The sequence below is a fragment of the Epinephelus fuscoguttatus genome, linkage group LG8 (assembly GCF_011397635.1).
Source record: "Epinephelus fuscoguttatus linkage group LG8, E.fuscoguttatus.final_Chr_v1".
Taxonomy (NCBI): domain Eukaryota; kingdom Metazoa; phylum Chordata; class Actinopteri; order Perciformes; family Serranidae; genus Epinephelus; species Epinephelus fuscoguttatus.
Window position 1 is genome coordinate 16398810 of NC_064759.1, and position 11618 is coordinate 16410427.

An 11618-nucleotide genomic window follows, 5' to 3' on the forward strand; every position below is an offset into this window, starting at 1 on the left:
CTTAAAAGAAAAGGACCAGCAGCAAGTCATTATCAAGGCACTGAAATTCCTCTGCTGTTGAGAGCTGTTATTGCAGTTGGAATGAATGATTTTTTGTAGATTATTTTTCTGGCCAGTGGGACTTTGTATCTCCTGCCTGATGGGAGAAGACTGAATGAATGATGGAGGGGATGAGAGGGTTCCTCTGTGATCAGGGTGGCTTTCCTGATTGATTTGTGATCCGTGAGAGTTTTGTTTTCTGTTTGTTGGTGAGAAAGTTGTACCAGGAGGTGATACTGAAGGTGAGAATGGATTCTATGAGTGACCGGTAGACCATCATTAAGATCTTTTTACTGACATTGAAGTTTCTCAGTTTCCTGAGAAGATGGAGGCGCTGAAGTGCTTTATAGTAAATTGTGTCTGAGTGTGTTTGAAAGGACAGGCAGGTGTCCATCTGTGTCCCCAGATATTTGAAGCACTCCACCTTTTCCACCTGCTCTCCTTGAATGTGCAGAGGTTTAAAAAGCTGACGTGAGATTGCTGCTCTGTCTCTGCCCCCACAGCACAGCTCCTTAGTCTTTATAATCGACAACATAAACTACATGACCCAAAGTAGTTAACCAGGGAAAAGCTACTCTGATCTGAATGTAGTTAAACTGTCACCTATACTGCAAATAGTGTAAAACTTGAACTACATGTAGTTAACCACTCCACAACACTGCTAAGCAGTTATATAAAAATCAATTAAAATCAGCTCCATCTCAACCACCACAGTTTTGCATTTTAAGACATCAATACAAATAATCCACTAATGTAATAAAGATAATATAGCTTATAGAATGTCACTCTCTAAGACTCCATTCTGCATAGTTAGTACTTTTACTTTTAATGCTCTTACTTGGGTTGTTTACTATAGTAAAACAGTGTGAATGCAGGGTAGTTCTCACATTTGCATTTTTTCTATCATTGGTAGAAAACTGCGAAGTATACGTACTTAAATACTGCACTGAAGTTTATTTTTGAGGTACTTCTACTTTATTTGGGTATTTCCATTTTCTGATACTTTTTACCTCTTTTCCGACTACTTTCAATATTTTTACTTTTCAGGGTGAAATATCATACTTTTAACTTTACTAAATCACCTCACAGATTGAGATTTTACACGCACAACATATAATTGGTTTTGATGGTATGTTACATTACTACCGACGAGACTAACAAACACTATATAATGTAGCCTATTTAAAATGGGCTGCCTTTACACAAGCCATTTAAAGGCTGATTATATAAAAATACAATAGTTGCAATAGTCAAAGAATGAAATTATGTTATAATGTAAAACTCTGACAAGATTCATTCTGCATAATGAGTTCTTTTACTTTGAAAATATTTCGATGATGATATTTAACCGTTCTTATTTATGTGTAATGTGTAAATACATAGTGTATTTTATTTATGTTTAAGTTATTTTATGCTTATTTTCACTACTGGTTGTTGTTGTTATTGCTGCTGTTGTAAAACATTTTATAAACTTCCGGTTTGTAGCGGAAGCAGCGTATCAAACCCGGAACTCGTTGCTGACTCGTTGCATCAGTCGGCAGGGAAGTCTCATGTGGCTGTGTTGTGTGCGCTGAGTTAAGCTGACGTCTCTCTCTGTTCCATTCAAAGGTATGTGTAACTTCTGGCACTAATTGTCATTATCAAACTACGGGTGTATTCAGCACTAACTTTAAAACGAGTTCAAAATAACCGCTTCGCACGTAAACACGCGCAAAGCTCCGCGCGCACTTAAAAAACTCGAGTAGGAGTTTGTGTGATTAGCTAAAGCTAACTAGCCTGCTTGGTGTTACTTTTCGTCAGCCTGTGACAGGTGGTAGAGAGGAGCTTTGCAGAAAGAGAAACAGAAAGCTAACCAGCTACCACAGCCATCGTCTGACTCTTTTAATGTATGCAAGTATGAGGCACAAATGATGTTTGCTTTGATGCGTTTAAACCGGTTTGTTCACAAATCTCGAAAGTCTAATTGAACATAATTGTAGATGTAACCCCGTTTAACTGGTGTGACAGGCAAACAGACGCACTCCACCGTGTCAGGCAGAGGGAGAATGTGTTTTACAGCATGCACGCTTGTTTTGGCAGATTACTGAAAAAGAAAATGTACACAATTAAAAACCAGTTCACACTGTATATAATTTTTGTGTCTTGAAAAGAGATGGCCACTCTGTACGTGTCTCCTCATCCTGATGACTTCAGGAGCCTTCTGGCTCTCATAGCTGCAGAGTTTTGTCCGTCCTCCCGCCCGCGGACCCTCACAGAGGACCCTCCTGCATCCCTGAATGCCCGCTCCAGACCAACCCTGGTGCTGGGCGCTGGGGAAGATGACGTCTTGAGTGGGGCCAGTGCTGTGTCCTGGTACCTGGCTAATCAGGGGAAGAAGGCAGGTGTAGATACAAAGCAGCAGAGCCAGGTGTGGCAGTGGCTCAGCTTTGCAGACAATGAACTCACCCCGGTGTCCTGTGCTGTGGTCTTCCCACTGATGGGGATGATGGGAGTGGATAAGAAGGTGAGAAGAGTATCCTAATACTATCACATGGACATGTGTGTGATTTATTCTTTTGAGGTTTTATTCTCAAATGACTTGTTGTGTGTTCGCAGCTCCAGCAAAGTTCCCGTGCGGAGTTGATGCGTGTTCTAAAGGTTCTTGATAAGACACTGGAACCAAGAACCTTCTTGGTGGGGGAGAGCATCACCCTGGCTGATATGGCTGTGGCTGCAGCTGTTCTTCTGCCTTTCAAATATGTACGTATGTGATGCAACACAATGTCTCTTAGCTCTTAACCGTTAAGTACGGAGAAATCTTAGCCATGTTAGCTGCCTTTGACTGTGCAATAATGTATCTATCTATCAGTCAAGTATAATCTGATTCTATTTTTTGTTTTTAGGTGTTGGAGCCATCAGACAGGAAGGTCCTGACCAATGTTACGAGATGGTTCATGACCTGCACAAACCAGCCACAGTTCCTGAAGGTGTTAGGGCAGATCCCTCTTTGTGAGAAGATGGTGCCAGTTACACCGAAGACAAATGCTGCTGCAAATGATAAAGCTGCTAATGGTGGTCCTGCTGTTGATTCTGCCGATGCCACAGCTAATGGTTAGGAAGTCCTGTGCCACAGTTTATGAATATTTATTTTTGTGTGTATACAGTAGTCTGATTTTCATTATGTTTCCTCCTTCAGGCCCACCAAAGACAGAAGCTCAGCTGAAGAAGGAAGCAAAGAAGAGAGAAAAGCTTGAAAAGTTCCAGCAGAAGAAGGAGATGGAGGCGAAGAAGAAGAGTCAGCCACAGACAGAGGTATGAATACTTAACTTCTAGAAACAGAACTTTTTGTAAGACTTTGATGCAGCTTTGAAAGACATAAAACTGGTCAACAGTGTAGGCTTTTTGCATAGGTTAAACATCACTCTTATCTTTTAGAAAAAGGCCAAACCGGAGAAGAAGGAGTTGGGAGTGATCGCATACACCGTCCCCACTACCCCTGGGGAGAAAAAAGGTGAGTGATCAGCATGGGTGGAAGTGTTTTCTGTCATGTAACAGATGGTATGCTTGTGTCATCACTAGCAGGTGATGGGGATTGTATTATGTGATAAAGTGATGTCGGTGCATTCCCACCATAATATGAATAGTTTTATCATATTTATCATAACTAGCTTCACCTCTATATGTCAATATGTCAACTCTTTCTCTCCTGGTGTCAGATGTTGTTAGTCCACTTCCTGACTCCTACAGTCCTCAGTATGTGGAGGCTGCCTGGTATCCATGGTGGGAGAAGCAAGGATTCTTCAAGCCCGAGTATGGGGTAAGGAAGTCCTTTCCCTGGCACTATATTCACACGACAGAAAATATATTTTTTATTCATCACTAGTGCACTGCCCATTCAAAACGTGCTTGTTTGGAACATGGCAGATTGCTTTGGCTGTTGTAATGCTGCTTGCAGCTTTCTTGAGAACAACAAACAAAAGTTTTGAGTTCTTGTTCCACCACTGCCAAAATTGAGTATATCGTAGTTCAGGCAGGACACAATGTCAAGCTCAGCTCACATCCCAGCTACATCAGCTGATCTCAAATGGCCCAATCAACTGATGGAGCAGCTGATTGATGGAAGGGAGTCAGCTGATAGATCACATGATTCCTTATATGCAACCAATTAAAGACTCTCATTCAGGGCGCCCTATTCAAACTGCTCTGGCCTGCCTATTGTACTGCCTCCTCTGCAAGCCGCTTTGCAACCTGCCTCCACCCCAGCTCCTTCTTTTCATGCTGTGCCTGACTTATCATTGTCATTTCTGTTTGTCATTGATGCTGCTCTGTTCTGTTCCCGGGGGGTCTTTGCTGCTGCTCTCCCTGCCTTAGGCTTTCCATGTAGGCGCGTGCAGGGGCATAGAGGTGTGATCTCACTGCCTCAGGCTTTCTACGTAAGCGTGTGCGAGGGCTGAGAGGTGTGCTCTCTCTCCCCGCCTGAGGCTTTCCACGTAGGTGCGTGGAGGAGGCATTCTGCATAGGCTTAGGAAAGGTAGAGAGGCCCCAGAATAGAGCCATACCGCCAAATATAATACTGCAAATGGAAATAAAGTTTTCTTTGACTAAAGTGCTCCTGACTGAACAAACATTCCCGGTTGGAGAAAGGGTGTAAAGTAAATCAACACGGCGTTTGACCCTGAAAAATACACGCAAGTTGTGGCTATTTGTGGTCAAAAACACAGGTGAAATACACTTAGCGGAGGGTAGCTGAGGTTTTCCTGGTGGTAATGTTATACTTGTTATAATTTAGTGTGGCACACTTAAACAATTTGTGTTGCAATGGCAGAGTGGTGCTGTTACTATGGGCTATCCACTTGTGCTCAGTGACTCCAGGGAAGTGAAGAAGAGATTGGGTATTTATTGTTATTGAATGTGTCCCATCCAAATTGCACCAAATTTGATATTGCACGTTCTTGGGTCCCCAGATCTGCCAAGTATGAAGTAGATTGGATGAACGGTTCTTGAGATATGCGAAGGACACACACACACACACACACACACACACACACACACACTCTTCAAGGCTGATAGAGATTCCTTTTTTTATAGTTAGGTTTCTGTCTACATTAACATGTCTGCCTCCCTCATTACATTCTGCAGAGGAAGAGTATTAGTGACCCAAACCCTCGTGGCATCTTCATGATGTGCATCCCTCCACCTAATGTGACTGGATCACTTCACCTGGGCCACGCCCTCACCAACGCCATTCAGGATACGCTGACCAGATGGTAAATACAATTGGACTGTTCAACAGCCTGAAATTCAATGTCTTTTTTTCAGTGAGACTTTTGTTGCATCTTGTGAATTTTTGTCTGTTCATTTAAAGTTCACTGTATTGTGATCTGGAAGCTATGTGACTGAATTGGTGCGCTTTCCTGTTTTTGTCCAGGCACAGGATGCGAGGTGAAACCACCTTGTGGAACCCGGGCTGTGATCATGCTGGTATCGCCACCCAGGTGGTGGTGGAAAAAAAGCTGAAGAGAGAGAGGGGCATGAGCCGCCACGATCTGGGCAGGGAAAAGTTTATCGAGGAGGTCTGGAAATGGAAAAACGAGTGAGTGAAGGAAGAGGCAGAAAAGAGGAGATGTGAGAGATTTGAACTGGGATAAGTACTGGAATAAAAGCAGTAATAACTTAGCCCCTTTGTCTTTTTAGGAAGGGAGACCGTATCTACCACCAGCTGAGGAGGCTGGGCTCCTCTCTGGACTGGGACCGAGCCTGCTTCACTATGGACGATGTGAGTTGTCAGAAATCCCTCAGCTAATTTGAATAGAATTTGAATTTCTCATTCTCATGTCTATACCCATTTCTCTATTCAGAAACTTTCCTATGCAGTCCAAGAGTCCTTTATCCGCATGCATGATGAGGGAGTGATCTACAGGAGCAAGAGGCTGGTCAACTGGTCCTGCTCACTAAACTCCGCCATCTCTGACATAGAGGCAAGTATTTTGGTCATGATATTCTTAGCATATCTATTTTTGTCTGCACATGGCTGTCAACATAGACTGTAATTTTATTGTTTGCTTGGAGCACCATTACACCACTATATGTTTACACAGCAAATAGGGCTTTGTTGCTGTATCAATGTTCTGAAAATTGTATAGAGCTTCTTGAAATGATAAAGAATGCATCTTATTAGAGTCATAAAAAATCTGGACCATTTCCAGTAAAATTATAAAGTGGGGTTGGTCGACTGGATCTGTCCCTTTCTTTTTAATTTTAGGGTTTTAAACTCTGCATTGGTTGAGATAAAACTAAAATAAAAAAAAACTTAACTGAAAGTATATCTATAAATTTAGAAACATTCCCCTCTCATTACTAGGGCTGGGTATTAAACACCACAACTTTAAGAGTACTTACAACAACTATTGTAAACTGTGAAGCTCTGAGTGTTGTCTTTGTTTAGATTCTTTGATCAAATATTTCCAGATTTAAACAGACTTTTTGTTGATTGTATACTGTTTTTGATCTAGGCACTTGTTTTGTGTGGCTGTTTGAAATAGCAGCGCACACAGCTCTAAATCTTGAACACTGTTGCGGGTGCACGGTTGTGGCAAGGACTAAAACAAACAGATGCCGATGGTGGCTTCATCAGCCATCTGCTGTTTTTGCCCACAATAAATAAAAGGACTATTTATCTGTGAGAGCCTGTGTTCTGTTTGTTTTGTGCGTGACAAGACAAAATTAGACTCTTGATGCATTGGAGAAGTTTGTCACTTAAGAAATTAGATGCTGGGGCATCACAGTGGCTTAAGAGCCAAGATGCGCACAACGTGAGCTGCAGCGTATTTGGTTTGAGTCCAGCTGGGAACATTTGTCGCATGTCATCCTTCCCTCTCTCTGTCACTATTTCCTGTCTGGCTCTCTATTGTGTATTACTAATTGAAGGCAAAATGCCCAGAAATAATTGTTTGTTGTAGAGAGAAAAAATGAAAGTACCGAAAAAGTGTAGTATTAGTATTCAGCAGCAGATATCAAATGTTTTCAAACAGTACTCAGCCCTACTTTTTAACCCTGTAATTAGGCTGTGATGGCGACACATCCAAACTGTTTTGCTACTGCTGGCCACGCTGTGCTGTCTTGATTAAATCTTCTGGTTGGTTTGCAGGTGGATAAGAAGGAGCTCACTGGCAGGACTCTGTTGCCTGTGCCTGGTTACAAAGACAAAGTGGAGTTTGGAGTGTTGGTGTCTTTTGCCTACAAGGTGGAGGGAACAGGTACCTCAGCTTATAGATATCAAGATATTTTGTTGAACAAAGGCCGCTTGTGCCACTTCTGTACCACCGTATTCACATTTTCTTTCTGTTGCATAGACGAGGAAGTGATTGTGGCAACAACTCGTATTGAGACCATGCTGGGAGACACTGCTGTAGCTGTCCACCCTGCTGACCCCAGATATCAGCATCTGAAGGGGAAAACGGTGCTGCACCCGTTCTGTGACCGCAAGATGCCGGTTGTCTTTGATGACTTTGTGGACATGAGCTTTGGAACAGGTATGCATAGTTACAGAGAGAGACAATCTGCCTGTGGGTCTGCAGTGTGCTGAGAATATGTAATCATAACAAGTCATTAAGCCTGGCCACTTTCCTTATTATGGCTGTACTCTTTTTTTTCCTCCTCTCTGCTTCTCCTGTCCCTCCTCACCATTTTCTGTTCAGGTGCTGTCAAAATCACCCCAGCCCATGACCATAATGACTACGAGGTTGGAGTGAGACACAATCTGGCCTTCATCAACATCATGGACGAGAACGGCCTGCTCATTAACGTGCCCCCTCCCTTCCTGGTATAGTGTCTCATTATCGTCCTTCCCCCTGCAGTGTGTGCATTTCCACTGTGACACTAAAAGTCAGGCTCCTTCATACTTTGCTGGGTTTGGCAGTTTTATGTCTTAACTTTTCATTTTTAACTATTCTGTCTCTCCCCCAGGGCATGAAGCGTTTTGAGGCCAGGAAGACAGTGCTGCAGGCTCTCAAGGACAGAGGCCAGTTTAAAGAGATCAAAGACAACCCTATGGTCGTCCCGGTCTGCAGGTAAAGTGAGGTTCATGTGTGCATAAGTAGAACACAGGTTATTCTTGTTTTAGATCTTTTCTTCCCATTCAGGATCATCCTTTAAGCCCCATTGTAAATCTGCCCTATCAGTCGTTCCAAGGACATTGTGGAGCCGCTGATGAAGCCGCAGTGGTATGTGAACTGCACGGATATGGGCAAGCAGGCCGCAGATGCTGTCAGAGAGGGACGGCTCAAAATTATCCCCGATCACCACCTCAAGACGTGGTTCAACTGGATGGACAACATCAGGTAATTATTCCTTTATTTTAAATATATGTCTCCTAGTTTATACTTAAAAATAGATCTGAGCAGTTACAGCCCTTTTTATGGCCAATTTCATATACGACAGAGTGTCATCACAGTGACTGCTTTGATTTTGAACAATACAGTATATGCACTTTTGGCCTTTACACTGAAATCCTGCCCATTAAGTATTTAAAATTTAATGCTTAAAAAGTCCTTAAAAAGTCTTAAAAGAGATTGAATTCATTAATATAAAAGTAAGGCCTTAACTGGCATTAAAATGTCTTAAATAAGTATTTTAATTCTTAAAAATGCTCAGACATGGGAAGCTGAATCTTAGCAATCTTTTTGTCTCTGATGTTGCATTGTAAAGTCTCAAAATAATTGGTGTCATCTATTTTTAAAAATTAATTAACCGAATGCCTCTCACATTAAAGTCATGCAGATAAGGAATAGCAGAAACAACACTCATTTTGTTTCTGGCTAGTATGCTCAGAGCAGAGGGCCCACTGTCTGCTAGCTCTACTACCATGGAGAAGTCCAAATTTAATGAAAATTTGCCATTTAACAAGATTTTGCAGCATTGCTGAAACTTGTATCAGGCAACGCATACGAGGCTCAGTGTATTTTATGCAAAAAGTTATTCCAAACTTGGCACAGTGTGAGAACTTGCAGAGTGAGAAACACAAAATTGCCAAGACAGCCTGCCAACAAATGTCAGGTATTTCCCCAAAAAGTCATGCTTTATGTTACAATAAACTTTTGGTCTGTCTTTTTCTCTCGCTTCCATTTTGGTTATGGTAAAATTGGTTTTAAATTTCAGTCCGTGTGGCATCTAAAAAAGTCGAAAGCCCTATGCTAAAGGAACCCTGTTGTAACTAATCTTACAATAATAGGGCTGCAACAAATGATTATTTTCAGTATCAGATAATACTTTCTTGATGATCTGTCAGATATTCTAGTCTAGTTTCTTCAGGCTGCTTGTTTTGTTGGACCATCAATCAAAAACTCTAAAATATTCATTCACCACCATACAAGACAGAGAAAAACAGCAAATCACAATTGAGAAGCTATAACCAGAAAATGACAGTTTTACTAGAAAAATGATAATAATAAATAGTAAATTGTCAAAATAGTTGCAATTCAGTTATTTGTTGGTCAGATAATGAATTAATTAATCAAATATTTTTTTTCAGCTCTAGAGATAGATTGTTTTGCACAATCAAGCATGTTGTGAGTCATGTTTCAGATTTAATCCATCCATCTTCCTGTCAGGGACTGGTGCATCTCTCGGCAGCTGTGGTGGGGTCACCGTATTCCTGCTTACTTCGTCACTGTCAACGATCCCTCCGTGAAACCAGGAGAGGTAGGATGATGTCTGTCACTGTTGTCAAGGTCTGGAGGCTTTCAGATGACAGATAAAAGCTATTTGTGTTGTTATTCCACATTTCTTTGCCTGCTGCTTTTATTTATCCACCCTGTTTTTTATTCCCTGCAGGACATGGATGGTCATTACTGGGTGAGTGGGAGGTCAGAAGAAGAGGCCAGAGAGAGGGCAGCAAAGCGCTTTAATGTGTCTGCTGACAAAATTACCTTGAGACAGGGTAAGATTGAAGGCTTTTTAATTTAGGGCCTCATTACCACAATTATTGTAAAGGTTATCTAATCAGTCCGTGTTTTGCTACTACACAGATTTACCTAATGTAATTAAGTCTGCTCCATATTCATACAGACGAGATAAGTTTTGTTCCTGTGTTTCAGATGAGGATGTTCTGGACACTTGGTTCTCATCTGGCATTTTCCCCTTCTCCATTTTCGGATGGCCTAATGAGGTAAAAGACTGAGGTCAACCACCTTTTCTACACACACACATGGTGCTTTTTGTGCAGTAGATAGAGAGGATATCTTCTGCAGTAGAAACTAGAGATCGTTTAAAACAATGAATCAATACCAGTACCCTTAAATTGACACCGATACCGACAGAGTGCTTCATTTAGATACCCATAGTGTGAATGGAGTGGCATGTAGCATAGCCATATTTTTGAACGTTTTGGCGGCATCTCGACAAGCTGAACTGCCAGCGCTGTCAAATACGTAGCTCTTGACTTCACCGCGGCACAGACTGTATGGGTTGTTGTTGCTGCTGCGGGAGTGTGAGAGTCCACCTGCACATGCACACAGTGACAGGGCTAACTGTTAGCATCCTGTGGTGAACATTACCTAATGCTTGTTAATGGGTTTAATAACAGAGTCCAGCAGTTATGGTGTCAATGTGAGTTTGTTGGGACTGTTTAACAGTTCTGTGTTGGATGTTGGCCTCTGCTGCATTAGCACCTGTTAACTGAGCAGACCTTTAACGGACCAGTCGCCGATTAAAGTGGCTTTGGAGACACAGCAACAGAAAGTATGCTTATCTGGTGGGCAGTGGGGATGGTGGGGAAACAGACCTGCAGTGCAAGGAGGATCAAGTGCAGGTATCGTTTGAAGATGTTTTGATACCACTTGCCGGCTTATTTTGGTTGAAACCTTAATGGCATTGAATACTGATACCTAGCCCTAGTAAAATACTGTTCTAAAACTGCAAAATATATGATACAGAAAAGTCTATAAACTGAATATGCTTTGAACACTAATATATTAATCTGGTTCACATCTGTTTTACAGTGATCTGTATAAGACATGACTTTTAAAACATTTGTTGCCTCAGTGTGCTAATGTTTTTCCATCATAACAATTGCTAATTGTGGTCTTCCTTTAGACGCAAGACCTGAATGTGTTCTACCCTGGCACCCTGCTGGAGACAGGCCATGACATCCTGTTCTTCTGGGTTGCTCGTATGGTGATGATGGGTCTCAAACTGACCGGCAAGCTGCCCTTCAAAGAGGTGAGACAAATCAAAACTGCCAACACTGGAACATTACACAACAGGATGTGATGTTAGTGTTATTAGAAAGACAGGACTAAGTAATGATAATGCTTTCCTACAGGTTTATCTGCACGCAGTGGTGAGGGACGCCCACGGAAGGAAGATGAGCAAATCTCTGGGCAACGTCATTGACCCTCTGGACGTCATTACAGGGATCTCCCTAGAGGTAAAGCCTAATCACGCTTTGATGCATGTTCAGATTCGTGCATACATATCGTCTTTCCTCGCTCCCATTTGGGTCGTCTTTTACATGGTCACCACGCGCTCATTGCTCCCCTGAGGCCTATATTCTTATGTAAGCTTTATTAAGCACCCTTTTCTGCTTCCAACAAGCTTTTATT

At 42.0% G+C, this 11618-nt stretch overlaps 1 protein-coding gene across 1 annotated transcript in view; it reads left to right on the top strand.

Moving 5' to 3' along the window:
* The first annotated feature begins 1549 nt into the window (after nt 1-1549).
* Nucleotides 1550-11618, top strand: part of vars1 (valyl-tRNA synthetase 1) — a 17213-nt gene continuing 7144 nt past the window's right edge. The window contains exons 1-21 of the mRNA XM_049583571.1: nt 1550-1647; nt 2190-2542; nt 2635-2778; nt 2922-3129; nt 3215-3330; nt 3454-3529; nt 3735-3835; nt 5158-5285; nt 5447-5611; nt 5713-5794; nt 5877-5996; nt 7166-7274; nt 7371-7550; nt 7716-7840; nt 7984-8087; nt 8199-8357; nt 9627-9717; nt 9850-9955; nt 10113-10183; nt 11110-11235; nt 11339-11443. Coding sequence (XP_049439528.1) covers nt 2192-2542; nt 2635-2778; nt 2922-3129; nt 3215-3330; nt 3454-3529; nt 3735-3835; nt 5158-5285; nt 5447-5611; nt 5713-5794; nt 5877-5996; nt 7166-7274; nt 7371-7550; nt 7716-7840; nt 7984-8087; nt 8199-8357; nt 9627-9717; nt 9850-9955; nt 10113-10183; nt 11110-11235; nt 11339-11443 — 2667 coding nt within the window. The 5' untranslated portion in view covers nt 1550-1647; nt 2190-2191. The remainder of the gene's footprint in view (nt 1648-2189; nt 2543-2634; nt 2779-2921; nt 3130-3214; nt 3331-3453; nt 3530-3734; nt 3836-5157; nt 5286-5446; nt 5612-5712; nt 5795-5876; nt 5997-7165; nt 7275-7370; nt 7551-7715; nt 7841-7983; nt 8088-8198; nt 8358-9626; nt 9718-9849; nt 9956-10112; nt 10184-11109; nt 11236-11338; nt 11444-11618) is intronic.